The sequence below is a fragment of the Athene noctua genome, chromosome 11 (genome assembly GCF_965140245.1).
Source record: "Athene noctua chromosome 11, bAthNoc1.hap1.1, whole genome shotgun sequence".
Classification (NCBI taxonomy): domain Eukaryota; kingdom Metazoa; phylum Chordata; class Aves; order Strigiformes; family Strigidae; genus Athene; species Athene noctua.
In genome coordinates this window covers 12,260,427-12,281,086 of record NC_134047.1, presented here as the reverse complement: position 1 = coordinate 12,281,086, position 20,660 = coordinate 12,260,427, and the positions used below count along the sequence as shown (strand labels likewise).

At 43.5% G+C, this 20,660-nt stretch overlaps 1 protein-coding gene across 10 annotated transcripts in view; it reads left to right on the top strand.

Annotated features, from left to right (window-relative positions):
- Positions 1-20,660, top strand: part of ARHGEF9 (Cdc42 guanine nucleotide exchange factor 9) — a 191,187-nt gene that overhangs the window by 114,391 nt on the left and 56,136 nt on the right. For all 10 annotated transcript variants that reach the window (XM_074915590.1, XM_074915589.1, XM_074915591.1 and 7 more), the window contains one exon: positions 9,317-9,496. In XM_074915590.1, the coding sequence (XP_074771691.1) occupies positions 9,317-9,496 (180 nt within the window). The remainder of the gene's footprint in view (positions 1-9,316; positions 9,497-20,660) is intronic.

Here is a 20,660-nt window from a genome sequence, read left to right as displayed (position 1 = left end):
AATAATCTCTAAACCATCAATTCCTCTTGTCTTCCTCAGAGCAATTACAATTGTATCTTCCCTCCGTGTAAAAACTTTTCACTTGCTCAGATGAACTCAGTTTGCCTACAGTCAGCCAGTCTGTTCCATGGGAGACAAGCTTTCCAATTTCAGTAGACAGCCTTCTTGGGTAAAATGAGCCTAGATTTGGCATTCCTGACATTTCCAGTCAAGTTTTGGTTATCCATGAATAGGTTTCGAGGTTGTGGATTAGCTACACCATGGGCATAGGGATGCTCAGGATGATTTCAGTACAGTTGAGTGCTCTGTGCTGTACTTCCTTGCTGGGTCCCTTAGCTCAGGGCTCAGTGCTCCGCAGCAGCCCCTTGCCCCTCACTGTAGATTCCCAGAGCCTAATTTATATATATTTTGTAATATCCGTTTTGCTTATCTGTGTTATTCTGCACCTTGGGTAATTGATAGATAACTGTATCAATCTTTCCCCGAGTCCTGCAGCGGTCTGTACACAATGCTTCGATGTTATCTGGCATGATGTTTGCTGCAGCAGCAAGCAGTGGGGCTGGGCTGATACTTTATTAACGGTGGAAATGTTGTTTGGTAACCCTGACTGCTTCCCCACCCATACAGCATCTTGCAGGCTCAGCCCAGTAAGGTTAAACTGGGCATAAATCAAAGCACAGCTTTGGCCCTCTGATCACAGGAAGGATTTCCAGTACAACTCTTGGTCCTTGAGGCAGTTATGGCCTCCGTTTAGGAATGTGAGGAGTCCCTTCTGGGGTCAGAAGACTGGGATTTGCACATATATTTCAGGTTTAGATCTTGAAGAATATTTAGACATTGTTTTCTGTGTGCTGTAATGAGGGATTCATGCTATTATAACAGCCTGTGTTGGCCTCGAGTCAGTAAGGCATCATGGGCTGCCCTGGCTGTGTTTGACAAAAGGTGCTGTTTCCTCCAGAGCAGTTTAAACTTTTGAGTCCCAGAACCAATCTCATCGTTTATCTGAGTTAAAAGATTATGGTTAGTGGTTATTTGTAATTACTGTGCATGAAATATATGTCATCAGGCAAGGAGAGGCTTAATGTGTCCAGTACGCAAAAGGGATTGGAAAGCAATTACAGTGACATATGCACCGTCAAAGCGGAGGGCTCGCTGGTGCTCCAGAGCCAATTAAAAACCACATGGGCAGTGCTTTACTGGAGTGACTCTATCTTGTTACTAGTCCTTTTCCTCATTGCTGCCTTGGTTTTATAGTCACTCCAACTCTCCAGTTACTGTATGCAGCTCTGTGTTGCAGCTATTGTTATTAATAGGAATGACATGGACAATAACCATAATAAGGTGGAGAATCAAACTAATACCATACCCTGGAGTCTGCTACTGTATGAGGCCGGGTGATTTCGTGTGTGCCAGGCGGTATCTTTTCAAGAAAATTTAAATCAATGAAAAATACAATAACCCAGTCCTAATGAACCTTTAAGTCTGTACTGATTCTCCACCTTTAGATATATATATAAAGCTTCCAACCAAGTGTGACAGTCTTTCCAGAATATGGGGATATCAGAGGCTCTGTCACTCCAATCAGCCTCTTTCAGCTGAAATCCAGCCATTAGTCAAATTCATCAAAGGGCTTGAAAGCAGAAAGGGAAATTCTTTGCCTCGTGCTTAACCTTTGTGTGATTGCACCTCTTCAGAGAATAAGCAAATCAAGTGGAAATGCCCTCCCATTTGTTTTGTGAATGAGCCGTGCGGCGAATTCACTATGATTTGGCATTATTCAGTTTGTATAATTTCTGACGAGAGGTTTAAAAATAAATACACAATCAAAGGGACTATTGGGAGATTATACAAGAGCAAAAGTACCACATTCTGGGGTGGGGTGATATTTTCTTGTACACTTCATTTTTGTCTGCTCCGTCGAGTGAATGAACCTGCCCTAGTTGTGAAAACCAGTGAAATGTTGGATGGAAACACGGGCTGCGTGTTTCTGTTGTCTGTGCAGCTCAGGTGAGCACCCCATCAAACTGCTCCTGTGCTCACACTGTATACGTGGTTTTCATGGGCAGACATATGAGTGGATCTCAGCAGAGCTATGAATGCCCTCCTTGGGAATTTTTTAAGATGACTGCATTGCTGTTGCAATAAATGGCCCCATGATTAACAGCCCTATCAGTCTGTGCTGTAAGCGTTACTGCTCGTGAGGGAGCAATGCAATTAAAACACAAGAGGGTAAAGCAGTGTGAGGTGCCTTTCTTCTGGGAACAGGGGAAACAAAGTAGTATTGTCATTTGGCTGGAGATCGTTTGTGTCTCCTGTTCTGCTGGGGTTACTTTGAGCATTGATTTCTTTACTCTGAATGCCAGCTCTCTGTATATTCTTGTTTGAAGATGTTTTGGCTGCTGCCATTATGGAAGGGCCTGTTGAATACAATGGGAAATTCTATTGTTATTTTACAGTGCTTTTATGTTGTCTGAATAAAGACCATGTCTGTACAAGAACAGTTTGAACAAATGGCGTAGTCTCACCACATTTCTCCATCTCCCCTCCACAGACTGCTTCTATTCCTGCTGCCCCACTCCTGTGGAGGAGTATGTATTTTCAGTAATGCTGATGTGAATGAGAACTACCCAGATTTCTTTTTTACTATTATGACTTTATTGATGCATTATTAAATGATATTTCATCACCTAAAGATTATTCATATTACCCAGAGGCTATGGTCTTAGAAACTTTGTTGGTACTTAGAATTTCCTGAGGAGATGGTGATGTGTGGTAGATTTCTTTGAGGGTTTTTTGGGAAAGTGGTTCTTCATTAAGTGAATTTTGGACTAGTGAGGAAAACTGTGCTAGAAACTCAATGCAGATTCTTGTGGGCTAACGATGATTATTTATCCCAGGAAGAGGTACAGATAAGTAATAGTGGTATGTGTGACTTAGCCTCAAGCCGAATTATCCTGCTGAAAAGGTTTCTGCTATTTTGTGCCCATTTCAGTCTCCAGGGACCAGTAAGTCCCTGATTTCTTTTTCAAGCTGGCCCATAAGAAGCCAGTAAGCGTTGATTAGTTGGGAATACTTACCAAAATTTTGTGATAGTGACTGATTTCACTAAAACGTGTTTCATACTCGGCTGCCTCACAGCAGGCAGTTGCTGAGAAGGAGCAGATGTTAGCCTCCAACTGCACATCATGGCTTTGGAAGTGAGCAAAATCAGGGAAAATGCACCAGATGCATTGGAGGCAGAGGTTCACCCATTCCCCAAACTCTTCTTCCAAGAGGCCCCATCTGGTAGAGCTGGAGCAAAATCCCTTTGCAGTGACACAGCTGGTTCATGGCTGGTAGATTTAAACGCTGCAGTAGCCTGGAAGCAGTAGTAAACTTTAGAGGTCACTTTCTGAAATGTATTTAGAAAAACATCCTAGGTGGTGATCCTGGGCTTTTTTGATGTGACATGATGTGCCATAGATCTAGACTGGGAGGTAGGAAGTGACAAGGTGTGTGGGACCGGGTGCTGCAGGGAGGGTCTTTCATGGCAACCCCTTTCCCCTCCTCTCCTTTGGGTCATATGGGTTTGCTCCAGACTTGCTCTAGTAATGGGGTTAGGCAGAGTGATTCCACCATGTGGAACGTGAACAGGGTGTTGTTCCTGTTATTCCTTCTATTTTTATTTTCCTGCCTACTTTGATGGGGAGAGTTATTTTATCTTGTTACCAGTGCCACAAAGGCATGGCCAGAAAAAAACCTGGCAAATTCCAAACTACCACTTCTAAGCTTCTGTCTTATATTCCTTGGAAGCTCCCCCCATGGCATTAATGACAATCCCTCTGCTTTGGCTGAGGTCTTTGCAAAGTGCAAGGGAAGGAGACAGTCAGTATCATTTGCCAGACAGACATTTCTGAGCTTTCCCAACACTGGTGAGGATGATCACACCTAGGTGAGCTCAGCAGAGGTTTTGCAATGCTATACCACAACATGTTTGCTGTGGCACAGCCTTCAGCATCCCTACCATGCTGTGGTGTGCCAGGGTCAGGAGCTCTCGGCTGGCACACTGACAGCACTGCATCCCGGAGGTCGTGACTTGCAGAGTCCTCTGAAACCCTTTTTTACTGTTTGCTGTTGTTGTTGTCATTTTATTTTGGCAGGGCCTCTAATGTAATTCAGTATTTCCAGTGGCCACGTTCCATCCTGGAAATAACACCAGACTAGAAGAGAAGGGAAAATCCACATGGACCTTAAGTAGGAATGAATTTAATTCCTTTCCACTTGCTTTACTTGCTATTGTGAAAGCATTCACCTGCTGTACATGAGTGTTAGGAGTTTCTTAAATAAGTATCTTTACAGTGAGAGCTTGTGACTGAATTATTGGAGTTTTACAGAGCACTTTGGAAACCTGTAGTGAAAATCCCTGGAAAGGCTGCCACGTGTGATCCTGGCAATACAGTGATAATACCCCATGTTCTTAGTGTGTGTTCCAGAAATGTGTCAGCTGTGCATATAATTAGAGAGAGCATTGTCCTTTTTCCCTTTTTCTTTTCCTCATTGTGTCAGTTTATTTGTGGTGCTGGAGCATAAAAGTGGCCCCTCATCAGCTCTGTCCTGGTACTTACCTTTGGCCATGACCAGGTGTTTGCGAGGAGGTGAAGAAGGATCCATTTTTAACAGTGACTCTGGTCCCTAGACTGTGTGCAACATCCCAGTAGTTAATCTTGTCTTCCACACACTGAGAAAGTTTTTTCTTCAGCCCATACAGAAAGTGCTTGGCAGTGCTCTGAAGTCTTCCATAAAACAGTAAAAATTATTCTCAGGTCTGTTGTTAAGAAATGCTCTTGGGCATTTCTCCTGCACTGATGTTACGTGGTGAAAGCATCAAGGAGCTCTTCTCTTTGGGCTCTTTAATTTGAACAAACAACTGACAAGAATAATTGATTTTAATGGAAACTAGGTTTTTCACCTGGAAGACAAGCAGTATTAAGGGTATGTCAAAACCAAATGTACTTTATCACCAATTGTATTTCTTCTATCTACCTGCCTCTTCTTATGAGTAGGACACTTTTCCCAAATATCTAGGCTCATTATTGTAAATTTTCAAGGCTCAGATTTTGTGAATTCTTTCGGTGGGCACGAAGAACATAATTTTATTTACAGCAACCTTCGTATACTGAGGAACTGCTGTGTCTGGGAGAGTGTGATTTAATATTTGACTATTCCTATTGTAATTATTATTGTTACATACAGTTCTTTGTTATCCCTTTTTAGTGATGGCCAAATTGTAGATGGGATGAATGTAAGATGTTGGAGATGTAAACTTCTGCATCACCCAATTAAACACAGAGAAATAGTAATTTCTAGGGCATGATTCACCTCGCTTGAAAGTAGACAACTGAAATAGCCGAGATGAATCACACTCCAGATGTGTCTTTTTCTCTTTACTGATTATAAAGGAGTCCAGATGACTGTCTCAGTTGCTGTGTGGTAGACATCTAAAATTTTGGGAGATAAATCCCTTTCAAGGTCTTTGGCTGAGTATGTCCGACTACAGTGCTAAGACCCATATTTGAAACCAAGAGACGTGAACTTTCTGGAGTGAAGAGCTACTGTGTTGAATTCTCTCAGAAAATAATATTTTATCCTGACCTTTCTCTAGTTAATCATCTCTTGCTGATGCAGATGTTAGGTTCTGTCTCTGTAACCCTGCTCTGAAAGAGTCAGACGGCTCCACAGATGCAACAAGATGTCTTGCAAAATAAATTAAACTGGGTCTTTGAATTTTAGGCTCTGATGTTCTCTCAATGGACCCATCACATGTGATGGGTGGAACTTGAATTCTGCTATCCTGCTGCTGTCCTTTTTTTCACAGGCTGAACTGTACTTGTATTTTGGAAGGCCAAGGCTTGCCTGCAGGCTTCCTGGCATGGGGATCCATTTCTTGGGCTAACAATATGGAACAGGGACTGAAAAGGATCAGTTAAAGGGGCCTTTCTTCTATCTGCTAGCACTAGCCAGTGAAAACCAAGAACTTACAGCCTTTATTCTTGAGTATCAAGAAACACATTGAAAAGCCATCTCAGCTCCCGACTTGCACTGAAAGCATCTTACAGATGTCTGTGTTAACAGAGATCTGCTTTTCTGGCCCTCAGCAAGTCCCTTCCAGCCCTTGCTGCTGGCCAAGCCATGCTCCTCAGAGCTGGGATTTTGTGCCTCAGGCTCAGAAATGCACTTTTGCAAAGTAGTCTAGGAGGCTCTAAAACACAATCCCTCTGAAGTTTGGTTTCAGTGATGTTTCTGTGGCAGTTCGTGCCCAGAACTGCCTGTGTGTGAAGTGACAGCAAAATCTATGTCGGCTGAAGCAGAAAAAGCAGAAACATGGCTTCTGTGTAATAATTCTGTTTCTGGTTCATCATCAGTGAAAAATGGACGAAAATACCCAATGGCATTAACAAAAGAAATGAGTGTCAGGCCAACCTGGTTTATTTTTTACAAGAAAACTGATTTTCTAGACAAAGAGAATGTATTCTACCTCATTTATTTAGATAAGCTAAATGCAAGATCACAGTGAGCCACTGGCAGGAGGTAGCCATGGGAAAAAGTGGGAGATGTTATGTATTACTACAAGATTTCTGTGACACTGTAATAAATATTTCATGCTGTTTCACAGATCTCTGGTAAGGTCTCTTTGGGAATAGTATTTACAGTTCTGGTCATCTATGTTCAAGAAAGATGCAGGCAAGGTATCTAGATGCTTAAAAGGGCAGGTAAAATGCTCAGGTGAAGAAAGAGCTGTCTGCTGAGACAAGGCTGAAAGAGCAGAGCTTGGTTAACCTGGGAAACCACAGGCTGGACAGTGTCCATAAATATGGCAAAGGGGAAACACTAGTGAAGGAGATGATCTGTCCTGGCAGAACAGATGGCTGTTTACTGGTCATGAATATATTGAGGGGGTTTTCTTCAGCTGTGAAGTCTTCATTCTTTCCAGATCTGCCTTGGGGTTCTTTGTGCTTTAAACTTACTCATATTTATGAAAGCATCTAGAAACTTTGATTTAGAGCGATGCAGAGTGTTGTGAGGAAGCACTGAAACATATCACTACCTGGGTTGAGCATTCAGTTGTTGCACTGGAATTGGAAATCAGTCTTTATAACTGTTATCTTTCCAGATGTAGCTACCCTACTTTGCTAAGTGAGGGCTCAGAGCTGGGATGAACTGATGGTCTTACCCCATCTGACTTCAGCTGCCACTAGTTTGGTCCTCTGGTGCCCAGCTCCTTTCAGCTCTATATCAAAAGCCCAGACAGGGCTCACACTTACACAGTAGATGCCCTCTGCCACAAGTTCAGCACATGGAATAGGTTCATTGCTTGACTCTTCCATGAGAGCTTGCTATTAACCCATGCCCTTGCTTCCTGTCTGCTATCAGGTGGTCTTGTGAGACTTGTGTGTAAAAGTCCCCTATATGATATACGAAGAAGCCATGTTTCTTTTACAACTGATTTTGAATTAGAAAGGATAATTTGTCAAACACAAGGGGGAAGGACATTGTTTTACCTTATCTACTGCAGGAACAAGAGAGGTCCTCTGACTTGATGCATCTTGGCTTTGAGGATGAAAGGCACTAAGTCTCAAGTTAGGCTCTCTTAGATCTTGCTGCTTTATGTACAACAGACTCTAATAATTGAAGAGCTGAAACTGCAACTGTGATTGTCACAAACGTGAGGAGCTTGATTTGTTAAAGGAAAATCAGTTTAAGGAAAAGGGTAAATCAGGTCCTTTAATCTGTTGACTGAATTTCCTGTAGCGACTTGAATGCTCTTATATGTTTATGCTGGGAACCCTGCAGCAGTGCTAGAAGGTCTCCTGCAAGTTCTGACTACACAGGTAGTTATTAACAGGCATTTTGGTAAGTCAAACTTATAAAAGAACTGTTAAGAGCTCTTTAACCATTCCCAGTGCTTCTACACTTCCATAACTGCTGTGACTGGTTATTGTCTTTATGCTTTGTACTGCTTGCTTAAATTGGAAGAATATCTGTGGCTGTTAAAGTCTTGCCATGTGGAATGGTTGCAACACTGAGCTCTTGCTTTGTGAGCTGAAATTCTGATTTGGAGGCGAGCCCAAGTACATATTCAGTGTGTCTCAGACAGCAGAATTAATGAACAAGGTTCAGGATGGCTCTGACAAGCTAATAAGCATATGGGTAAAGTCTCTGTTTGCTAGGGCAGTCTTAACTGTTCAGTGCAGAATTCCTGCAGTGGACAAAACATAAACACAATTTATTATTCTGTTAAAAAATACATTACTACCATTCTGAGAAGCAGTGGGTGTCCCAGGCATGGATGGATTTGTCTTGTGGGTGCACAAGCATCAGTGTATGGATGAGGCCTTCCTGCAGGCATTAAACAGGAGTTTTATATATACAAAACTAGGTGGCTCACAATGAAAATGAGAACTGGTTAGGTCCTTGCCAGGGTGCTGGCCCAGCTCTAAGGTGACTATATGCTCCGTGTGGAGAAGTGTTCAGTAGATCTGTCAGACACAAGTCTGGCCTCAGTCCAGTTTCTAGTGGGCAGGTATCTGCACCTTGAAGACTGTCACAACAACCAGTGCTGTCGGGTTTCTTGTGGGCAGAGCAGGGTTTTAATGTGCTGTGGAGCTGGGCTGTGCTCTGGATCAGGTCTGAAACAGGTCGGCAGGGTGCCATGATGCCCTACTTCTCTGCTGTGTCACTTGAAGATTTCAAAAGCAAGGGATATCAGTACATCGCCAACACTAAACAAATATGGAACTTACAGTTTTAAAAAAGCGTTCTTCTAAATATGTTTGCAAATGTTGCTTGGATTTGCATGGAAAGCCTTCTGAGCCTCGAGCTGACATTTGATCCTTAAACTGAGCAAACATGTTCTGAAACAAAAATTCCTTTGCAGGACACCATCACTTGGTTTTGCCATTTTTGGGAACTCCCAGCTGTACGTTATGCTAATGAATTGTACCTGAAAGCCATGTACCTTGATGAGATGTGCATGCTCATAAATACGGTGTGGTGGTGAAAGGGGAGGTGTTGCTTTTCCCACGTGTAGGGCCAGGACCTGAGAGACACTGAACATCCGCATGTGGTGTTTGCTTGCGTGGCATGGTTGGGAGCAGAACGGCAGTCTGTAGAAATGTTCACAGACTGGATTACATCATGTGAGGGCGAAATTGTTATGGATTGGAATGGGGGAAGATTGGTTTACTTTGGCTGAGCGCTTTTTTCTGTGTTGCTGCTGTGCATGTGCTTGCATCAGGAAACTGAGCTTTTATTGACTGCTGTTTTTCTGTTTTCAAAGCTGATCAGTGGTGGTTCTATTGTAAGTGCTGAGGCAGTATGGGATCACGTCACCATGGCCAACCGGGAGTTGGCGTTTAAAGCAGGAGACGTTATCAAGGTCCTGGATGCTTCCAACAAGGACTGGTGGTGGGGTCAGATCGATGATGAAGAAGGATGGTTTCCCGCTAGCTTTGTGAGGGTAAGTGACGACTTTCTTTTTGTCACTACAGTGAATCACTGCTGACACTGCTCAGAACAATCAATGAACTGAACTGGTTACTGTGTGTGTTATTAATGCTTATTTCTAGTGTGTCTGTTTTCTGTCCAAAAAATGGGGAGTAAAGGTTTCAAAAGGAACGAGAGTGGGGTAGAGAGAGACTGGAATAGATACTGTCTCTGCTTTTTATGCTCTTGGGATATGGAGTGGCCCTTCACTGTGTGTCTGTTGTAGCCTTTCTCCTTAAGCATTTCATCTTTGGAAAACCAGCTATATATTCTGCAGGCTGTGAATAGATGATTTGGTGGGGCCTAACAGTTCACACCAGCTACAGGTGACATGCATTTGGAAGAGTTCTCTGGTCTGCATGTAGCACAGGGAGGCATCAGCCCTCTGCTTCGAAAAGCAGTGCTCTGCATTTTGACTCTTCAGCAGTTTTGGATGTAAAATTACTTCACTAATTAGTCTGTGATGAGCTCTGGTTATTTTTTTTAAAGAGACAACAAGCCATTTCACTTGTCTCTGTTTTTTCTGCTGAAGCAGGTTTTGCTGTACCCAGCCACCTCCAGAGACAATCCAGCCTTTCACAAAAAAGAAGGATTTGAGCAGTTAATTTTTTTGACTCAGTATGTGTTAAAAAACCAAAGGGACAAGAAGATGCCTTTTCTGCTGTCATCAACTCCTGACACATTATTTGGGTGCTCTCAAGCCTTCCTTGGAGAGTCAAGATGTTGTCTTTGACCTTGTACACTTACTTCTCCTCTCCCTTCTGCACAGAGTTCAATAGGTGGGATCAGAAATTTAATTCCTTTAGAAGCTTAGGGGATATGGTTCAAAAAATGAATATTTCTTTTGCCTTGTCAAATTGTGTGAAAGATGACTCTTTTCTGAGCCTTCCAGGCAATTTGACAAGCTCTGTAGCATCAAGGGAAAGACTGTTCTCTCTGAAACACACATTGAAGACCATGCCACATCCCAAGGAGATGCCATGTTTGTTTTGGTTCTCTGCCTGTCTTACCCACCCTCTGAGCCCTCCCTCTTTTGGGCAACCCTGCATCAACAGCATCCCTTTTTGATTAAATCACTTCATTTGGGAAATAGCCATAAGGATTAGGAAAATTGGGTTAAAATGTATGACCTGGTGTTTCCTAATGCTGTACAATGACCACCAACAAGGGAACCCAGACCTTTGCTCACTTCTGCCTTCCCAGTGCACCATTTTTATTTCCCTTGTGGTACTCATGATACAGTACTTGTGTCTCTCCTAGGTCTGGCCAGTGCTGAGCGAGAGATCAGTGACTGGGACTGCTGCCTGCATGAAAATGTTTATGCTGTTATTCTGTCCCAGAATAACAAATCGTGTTTGGTATTTTGTTGAATAAGACGCTGGGAGTCTGACCCAGCAGTCAGTGGAGATAACAAGTTTGGAAAATGGATTTGTATCAGGTGTGATCAAGATGATAAGCTTACTGCAGAAAATACTCTCACCTGTGTGACTAGCACATCTCATCTGTGTTGCTTGCTGAAAAGGCTGAATTTGAAAAATCTAACTACCTCATTATTTTTGCTTGATTTCAAGACTGAAATATTCTGGGCCAGTTTAACTTTTCAGTGCATAGACCAGTGCTGTTTTCTTTGTGATTCTGGGGAAACGATTTAATATCCTTTTTTGTATGATGTCATAAACGTACTGTTCACAGTAGGCTTAATAACAGTCTTGTTTTGCACTATCCTGTTTTCTAAAAAAACACACCAAACAACAAACAAGCTTATTTGCTCTCAGGCCCAAAACTATGGATCATTTGGCTTGGCTGAACTTTCCATCTCTCCCTACACTTTTCAAAGGCTGAGAGGATGGTTTTAGAAACTGTGAAAAACAAAGGAAAGGAATCAATCAATCTCAGACTGTTGTACACAAATGTCTGAACAACATCCTGGAACGAACCTTGGTACTTAGAACCATGATGGCCTTACCAGGCAAGTTTCTTGCCTATTCTGTCTAATGTCACAAACCCCACAGTTTGACTTTACTCCAACAAAATCAATCCTTCCATCAGCTCTGCAAGAGGCTGGTGTGGTTATTTCCATCTTGTTCTGTGTGAGCTGGGAGCCGACACCTGCCCTGGGCCTGACTGATGCGCTCCCAAAGGGAGAAGCCGCAAGGTTTTGCTGCCATGAATGATAATTAATATTTAAAAATAAGTACCAGGCATTTAAAAAAAAAAAGCAGAGTTCTGGCACAGTTTGTCCACAGCTCTGTAAGGGAAGCTGGAGGGGAAAATTTGCCACTCGGGTTTACAAAGCAGAGCTGCCTTCTCCATGTAGCTCTTCTTGGTGTGCTGCCGCGAGGCAGCCCACTCTCTGGGTGTCCTGTGCTGAGAAAACAACTGCCATTTGGGCTGTCGTGTTCTCCTTTCCTCTGTTGGCTGAGGTCACTTGCTTGCCTCTTCATTTCTATTCTTGCATACTGCCCATCCCCAACCCCTTTCCCCCTTCACTCTCTCTGTCTTTCTTGGTAACCGGATGCCTGCAGAGCCTTTGGGGCCTTTAGGGAAGGTGCCTTTAGCCCCTCTTTTGCTTGCAGAACCATTCTGGCTGGTTTGTGCTCCTTCAGGGTCCTGTCAAGAACTGTTTAACCTGAACCCTTTTCACTTTGCTCTTCTCTCCATTTTTTTCTTGTATTTCTCGTTCAGCTGATCACTCTTTCATAATGAGGAGGCTGTTTTTTTTCTCTGTTGTACTTTGAGCCCTGCTTTTTTAAGAAGATGCCAGAAAACTGCCTGATTTAGCCTGGGTGGTTCTAGTTTTACTTGCAAAATAATTGCTTTCCTTTATATCTGTATTTCTCTTATTCAAGTACAGGAGGAAAAAGGAACAACATGTTGCATAGCAGAGGGTGAAAGGCGGTTCAAGTAAGGGATGACAGGACAGAGCAGACAGATATGAAACCAAATAGGATTCACTTCAGGATATTTTAGACTGCAGGTCTCTCATAGGTACTATCATGAGGTGCAGCAGCGGATCACTGCAAAGTCAGATTTCTCTAAAAGTCATTTGGATCACTACTGAGGACAAAACTGGGCTGGAAACCTAGTTTGCAATGAGACGTCTGACGCTTCTTGCTCTCCAGCCAGATCATATGAAAAACTTTGGCAAGGCATTTGGCACTCACAAAATCTCATAGCAGGAAAAATTCACATTTTCAAGTGCAGAGGAAAACAGTAACCTGCTGATTCCCTTGGCCTCTTTTACACTCATAGTTGTGGGGAGTTGCAAACAAAAAATGCTCTTGAATTGCCGGCACGTACAGAAATGGTCTCCATGCGTAACACCTGCAGTCACCCTCTTAGTAGCTTGAGACTTGGCTAGAAGAAAGGGGGAGCACAGGAACTTTCAAGGAGAAATTGTGTGATAAAGCGATGCTTTTTGGGGAAGAGCAGAAGCACAATATAATAGAAGTAAAATTTGGAGTTAGTAAGCAAGGGTGAATGGTTTCCTGCGGGAAGCTGCTGCACTCTGGGAGAAAGTTAGGAAAAAACCTCAAGTCATTAGAGAAGTGGATTAGAACTCCAAAACTAGATTTAAGGCTGGATAGTGAGTTGAGTTTGGGACAGGTGAAGGTATCCATGTGCATTTTAGCACATGTTATGAAGTGAGCATGCTAGACAACCGAAAGGTGCAACCATCAATCTTGTGATGAGCTGCACAGTGTCTTTGAATGTCCTGTCAACTTTTAGGGGTCTGAGAGGGTGAGAGGTACAATTGGAAAAAAACAGCAGGTGTTTTAAACAGGATTTCATATTCTCGTAGTGGTGATGCTATTTGTTGCTCTTCTCTCCTTTGTGGATGGCATAGCCTTGGGCTGTTTTACATGATGTGGTGCAAATGGATGCATACCATCACATCCAGCATCCCACATCTGCTAAAAAACCAGGCTTAGTGTTTGTAGGGTGGAATTTACAGCACAGAATAATAGTCCAGTACTGCAAATGGATCAATTGTTGTACCTCAAGGTCTCCTTTAGAAAATACAGTAAGTCTCAAAACAAAGTTTTGATTGCAGAGCATCAAGTCTCCAAAATGGCTTGGGTGATATTCAAACACTCCAAACACAGGAAATCAAACGGCATCATGTTTGGGCTCTGACATATTTCCACTGAAAAAGAAATAAAAAAGTGAAAGCTTATGGATGTTTAGTGCTGTGAAATCTTTCCATAGAGACATGGCAGAATGTGCACATCCTGGGCAGAGGACGGGATTTATTTTGTTATAAAACTCTCCCCAATCTCTTTAGATACCAAACAGGCAGACTGACTTTCCAGAATACATTTCTTCTCACTTCAACAGCGGTGACTCTTCCTTCCTTATATTTACTAAGCTAAGCTAAAGACCAAATCTGGGGTTGAGGTTTTACTACAACTTTTTGTAGTGCCCAGTGACTGCTGGGGAGTTGTGCAGAAATGAAGGGTAACAGTCCTTTGAAGGCTTGAGCAAAGATGGTGTATGAATTCTTTGTGGTCCATGAGAAAATGCAGGGGTGGATCAGTGCAGTAATGCTTCTTGTTCTCTCTCATTGCCTAGGTTTCCCCAAGTGTTGTAATTTTAGACTGATTTTCCTTCTGAAAAGCTGCCTTTGACCCACTTTATTTTCTCCTGCTAAAGAAGAGGTGCTACATAGATTGGTGTAAGCTTCTAAGGCACCGTTTAGAAGGAGACTCTAAACCCAGTCTTGTCTTAGTGCCTAGCAGCTCATACACTTTATTGGGTAGATGAGTTTAGCTTTTGTTCGTAGGAGTTGTGACTGCTCTGTATTGCAGGTGTAGTTCCAAGAGCCAGCCACATCTTGCTGCCCCATCTGTTTTTTTTCTGCCTTTAAAATCTCATTGTATTGTGTAGGGATCTTGATACAACAGCACATCACTCACCTGCTTTTCCATCCACTGCAGTCACTGCATTAACATTTACTTAGCGCCAATGGCAGTGACATCAAGGTGAGATTTTCCAGAGAAAAGAGGATGTCACTGAAGTAGCATTCACCTGTTGGACAAACAAAATGGTATGTGCTGCAGTGTCTGCTGCAGTCAGTACCTTGTAAAGGAGATTTTATTCTCCTGTGGCAAATCCAGCATAAAAATACCTTCTGGTAGAGGTATCACACACAGTGTGAGCAGCACTCCACAGTGACAGGATGCACTGCAGACAAATTGTGGGTGTTTTTTGTTGTTGGTTTTTGTTTTTAAGTCAAGCAGCATTTTAGCATCCAAACGCTGCCTGTGCTAACTGCAGCTGCCATTATCATAACAACTCATGCCACTCAGCTTAGCATCTGTCAGATCCCCAAAGGTTCAAAAGCCAGCACTTGGGCCCTTCCCCATCCATACAAGCTGGCTTGCAGGTGCAAACCCAGTGTTTTGAGGCCATTCTTTGAATCAGGCAAACTAGGCACAAGTCTTTGCAGCCCCTTCCCTGTCATCTGCCAGACTGGTCCTGAGGAAAGATCTTTCCCCTGAATGAAGCAGTGGCTTCCTGGCCTGGCAAGGTTTCTCCAAACAGCTGCTGAAGCAGCTGAGCTTTCACTCTTCCCTGTTGTGCATCACATGTAGCATCAACCAGCGAGGGCTTTTGGATTTTAGGAAACAGGGGAGCTGAGCACTCACTCACAGTATTTTGGTGGATATAGTGTAGCACATCCAGCTTACTGACTTGTCCAAGCAGCTTTTGCTTCCTGGTCGAGCTCCAGCCCATGGGAGTCTGTGCATTTAGACTGCAGGAAACAGAGGAAGTAAGCAGAGGACAAGTTCTCTGGAGCCATTTTTGTTAAACTTTCATGGATACAGAGTCTGAAGCTGTCCCTGTAGAGTCCCCTGATTCTCCTTTTCCAGAAACAAGTGAAGGGTATTTCTCACCTTGAGTAAAGGGAACTTCTGAGGCTGGGAATGGAGAATTTTAGAGTGGAGAGAAAGAGCTGGAAGTGGGCTGGCTGAAGCTGGGGAGTTGCAAGAGCATAAGAGAAGGTATGAAGGAAAGAGCCTATGAACTGGAGAGAGGTGAAGGATGGTGAGGCTGGATCCAGATTATGGAGGGGAAAGCTCAGACTGTGGGAGAAAATAGTGGTAGGACCACAGGAGGGGAAAACAACTTGCTTCAACTGCCTTTCCTTCTACTGTCAAGTGTCCTATTCCTCGTCCTGGAAGAGAATACAGGGAGAAGGTGGTCTGTGTTTCCCAGCAAACGGCATCCCAACCATCCCAGTCCCCCACTTTCCCTATGCCTGTGGGGTAGCTACTGGGAGGACAGGCAGCATCCCTGTGCCTCTTGCCACCTGCCAGGACCTCACCTCCTCTCTGAAAACAGAGAAGGGAGAAGCATCTGCCCCCGGGCATTTACAGAGCCCAGGACAGTCTGTGCTTCCTCCTGAGGGCCTAGAAAGGCTGTGCCCAGATCACTGGAGCGACACGTGGAGACTGATGATGTTTTACTTATGCAAAGCTCTGCACCAGGAGCCCTACTTGATTGCAAATAAGCAAGTGATCTTTTTAATCCCGTAGAGTCCAACAGAGCATGCATATAATACAGTGCATGTGGCTGAAAACAAGGGCACTGCACTAGCTAACCACCAGTTTATGGAAGAAGGGAGAGGGGGCAAACCCTGCAGCTCACGGAGCAGCTCTGCTGAGCAGGGCACTGTGACTAGATGGGTACAGTAGTCCTGAGGCTGTGCTGCAGCTTATTTCTGTAGGATTATTGGAGTCCTCTCCACTCCCTCGCAGTTGTTGTAGGGCTAATGACACTTAATACCACTATTTAGTACCAGGTTTTGGTGAAGGTTGGGCTGCTCACACTGGTATTTGTTATAAAGTCACTGGTGAGCAGAGATTCAGTGGAATGGTAACAGCTCTCTGGAAGGATCTGCCTGTATCACTAATTTGCCACATTATTTAACTGTGAGCTAAAATCCAGGATGGCACATTATCTGCTAGTTTTGTCCTTGTGAATATCCAATGGAAGGAGATTAATAATCCAGATGGCTGGTAAAATGTTTGTTTTATCATGGTTTCTGATTATTATGAGGCTGTCAGTCTTCAGTACCTGTTCAAGTAAAATTTCCTCTTATATACAGCGTATGCATTCAGCAGTCTAAATATATAGTAATTACAGGTCAGCTAATGTTGGAATGGTGCCATTTGGTGATTTTATGCACCATTTGGGTATAGCTGCAAATTGATAAATCACATTCCTACAGATTTTTATATAAATCACATATACTATTAACTAGCATAATAAAATGATCAGCTCTCTGTGGCTCCCAGAACTGGGTCCTTAAGCAAAAGGGACTTTTTTATTTGACTATTTTACTTTTATCTGTTATGCAGGAGCTGGTCATGACTTCCTAATTAGGGTTGAATTTTGAAATAGGACTGTGAACCTCATTATAAGCCTGTTCTCCACATGTAGGGTGGTCTTACAGTGTGAAACATCACTTAGGACTAGCATTATGCAACTTGAATTTTTTCTCTCTGTAGTTTTTGTTGGTTTCTTTTAATTAATTCTTAATACAAAGCATTTGAAATGGTTCTCAGGGCTAGCTCCATTGTTTGTCACACTGGACTTTTTTAATGGTGTGGGGGAGATCCACACAGTGCCATAGTACTTCAGAGCCCATGATTTTTTGCATTGCAGAGGTGTTTAAAAAGGCACTGAAGGCTGATTTATTATTGTAGGCTTGTTGATGATTGCTAAACAGCTGTTATTATTTATTCTTAAAAAAAAAGGTGGCATTGGATGCAGTATTTTAGTCTGGTATCCCAAACCCTCATCTGTGCCAAGCCACAGCCCCTAATTGCTGAGGAGGACAGGACAGGAGCCAAGAGACTTCTTGAAATCCAAGCAAGTTGCAGAGTTGACAAGCTGCCAGGGAACTGAAGTCCCATCTCTGCTCTGTGGAAAACCCCACAGGAGCTTCGCAGGGGTGGCAGCCACCCATCCTGAGCATGGAAGACTGGAGAGATGAAGTGAAACTGGGAGAAAACTGGAGTTTTGCAGTTTTTAGAAAAAAAATATATATTTGCCCAGGGAGGGAGGTACATCTGTGTATTTGTATCCAATGTACATTTGAAGAGCTGGGGAAGAGAGAACCCTTTTTCAATTAGTGGTATCTCAGCTGTTATTCACAGCAAGGGAGGTCAAGCATTTCAGGCAGGAGAGCATTTTGGGGAGAGTCATGTTTGTCAACTTACAGCAACCACTCTCCTTACAGTTGAATGTGGACTAGACTAAAATAGGAACCTTTGCAACATCGTCTAAATCAACTAAATATGACATTTAATAAGTTACTGGGAAAAAACAGTGTCACCCCCAGTTTGCCTCTTAGACCTTACTGTCGTGTGCAGCACTCCATCATTGTGGTTTTGAGTGAGCAGGTTGGTGAAGCAGAGAGGATCTGACTTGGGGAGGTGGTGTTGGGTCAGCGGACACAAGTAACACTTTTAAGTGCAGCCTTCCCTTGCCCCAGTGCAGCCCAGCTCCTTCTCAGCACAGACGCAAGAGAATGTGAGAGCTGAAGTTGCAAAACCAGCCATACTGTGTCAGATCAAAGGTCCATCTAGCCAAATTGTTGCTCATGGATGAGTACAAGAGTGGTGGCAAGTGCATAGTGATGCATTTGACTGTATTTCAAAGTAGGCATGAGCTTCAATGTAAAGTCTGTCAACCTCAAAAATATTAATAAAAAATGCCATTGGTAAGGTAGATTATCCCCATTTATAGGTGGGGAAAGCCTATTCCCGTTTAGCTGATTGGCCTAAGGTCAGCAGTAGAGCTGCCAATGTACCTTACCTTTTGTGAGTCATGGTCCAAACTTCAAATGATGCCCTGGAAGAATGATCCTTGCTTGAATTACAGAGAACTTCAGAGGTTAAGACAGAAAGCAGGAGTGTTTGAACAGCACAGTGGGATTAATCCTTTCAGCAGCTGAGGCTGTAGAGCACGGGATGGAAGGCACATTTGGCTTCCTCTGTTGCTGATAAAATTGTTGCATTTGTTTTTAATCTAAAGCAGAAGTCATCTAGATTAGAACTGTATTTTTTTCCTTGTGGGAACATGAATCTTAGCAGGAAGGAGCAAAAATTTCATTAAGGAAGAAAGCAAGACTCCTGAGATTCCCAGATGTGGAAGAAGAGAGTGTTCCTCCAGTGCACAAAAGGCAGACCAAATTCTGAGGTTTTCAGAAATCATGAAAGTTTGCAAGCTTGGTATTTGCCTTTCAAAGTTTCAAAACCTTTAGGATTCATGCTTTCAAGCTTCCCGCCCCCCTTATGATTAGATTGTTCCTGCTTTATTTTTTGAATGAAAATTGAAATTTTTCTCATGATCACTTGACTCCAGGAGGTAGAGCTTTAAAAATATCCTCTTGCCAAACTGGCAGAAGTGTCATAAAACTTGATAACAAGCTGTTCAAGGTGAGTTTAGGAGAGCTGCAAAATGCCTTTTCATAGGAGCAGGAAGGTAGGATGGGAAGTTATTTTAACTTCAGCTAACAGGGTTTAATACCTACATTGATCCTGCTTGATTATCAACATTATTTGGTTTGGAATACCAATAAAGCTGTCATGAGGATATATTCCTCAAAGGACTCTCCGTTCAATTCTATCCTTCCCAGGTCTAGCTGATTTTCTCTTCTGAGGATGGCCCACAGGTTTTCACAGCAGAGCCTCCACTAAAATCAGTGTCACTGATGTAAGTAAATTGGCCCCCAAGGTCGCTTTGGCAGTCTTATGCTGGCATGGCAGTTACTCAAAAGCAGCACTTGGACATTTATTTTTCAGCATGAAACACTGTTCATGAAGTGTTGCTCTATCTCAGTGTAACTGAAACCTCTTCCAGAGCAGAGAGTGGGGTTTGCTGGGAAGAGGCGTGCTTTCTAACTGGCTTTTGGGTTGTTTTTCTGAACAAGTGATAGTCTTCTGAAATTCGTTTCAGTGTGCCAGGAGAGGTTTTGAATGCTGAATCCCTGTATCTTTGTGTGTGATTGGATCATTAGCTCACTACCTTCCCTTGCAGTGATCCAGGGCTCAACCAGGCCACCCAGTGCTGATGGAAATCCTACAAAAAAAACTTTCAAAAATCCATGTGCAGCCCCCCAATTGGGAGACAACATGACCTAGTCAATCTTTGCAGCAGGTGCCACAGTGGAGAACCTCCTCCTGTGTGAAGGACCTGGGGACAGATATGCAGAGCTGCTCCCAGGCATGCTGCATCTCTCAGGGGTTTCCCCGTGTCCAGACTGGCATAGCTGGACCTGACTGGGGTCACTGAAATGCCCTTCTGCAGCACCCAGGGCTGCTTGCCCTTAGGACCAGCCCTGCTTTGACTGCAGCCAAGCCACAGGACTGCATGGCCATTCTGTGCGTGGACTCACCACTTCCTCCTGGGGTGCATCAGGACATAAAAAATAAGGGCTGACAACCGTATTTGCTGAGATTTGCTTCTGCTCTGTCACACAAGATATTAAATTGACTCTTGACCACACTGTCTTGGGGAAAGGTATGAAGCCTTTGGATGGCTCCTTCATGCAATGGGAACAGTGCTGGGGTGGACAGAGGGGTTATTTCACCTCCCTGGCAGGCTTCGGTGTATCCCTCTGGTCTCCTGATGTGCAAAAGGAGGTCCTGTGTTGGCAGTGCAGGGTGGGGTACAGGTAGAAGATCGCATGGATAGAGCAGGCAGGAGGCCCAGATCCATCCTGGCTCTGCCACTCACTCGTTCAGACAAATGGCCTGCACTGGGTTTTTCAGTGTGGGGTTGATGCCCCCAGCAGGTTCTGCCCCACTGCTGGCAAAGAGGGCATCTTGTCATTTAAACAGGCACTGCTGCCCTACACACCCTCATGTAAAGACCCTGATAGCTCCTGGACACAGCGCACAGTCTTGAGCAGGTTGAAAAGTCCAGCTTTTTATTGCTTTGGGCTTTTTTGTCCCCTGAGTTTGTGGCATTATTAACATTTTGCTAGAGAAGAGATGGGGTTTCTTCAAACATCTTGGCTTCTAGGCCTTTATCACTCACTGTAGGATGACAAAACATGGGAGCTGTAAGAAGTGGTTTAGCAAAAGATGATACTGGTTAGGAAAGCAGAAAAGGATCATGGGCAG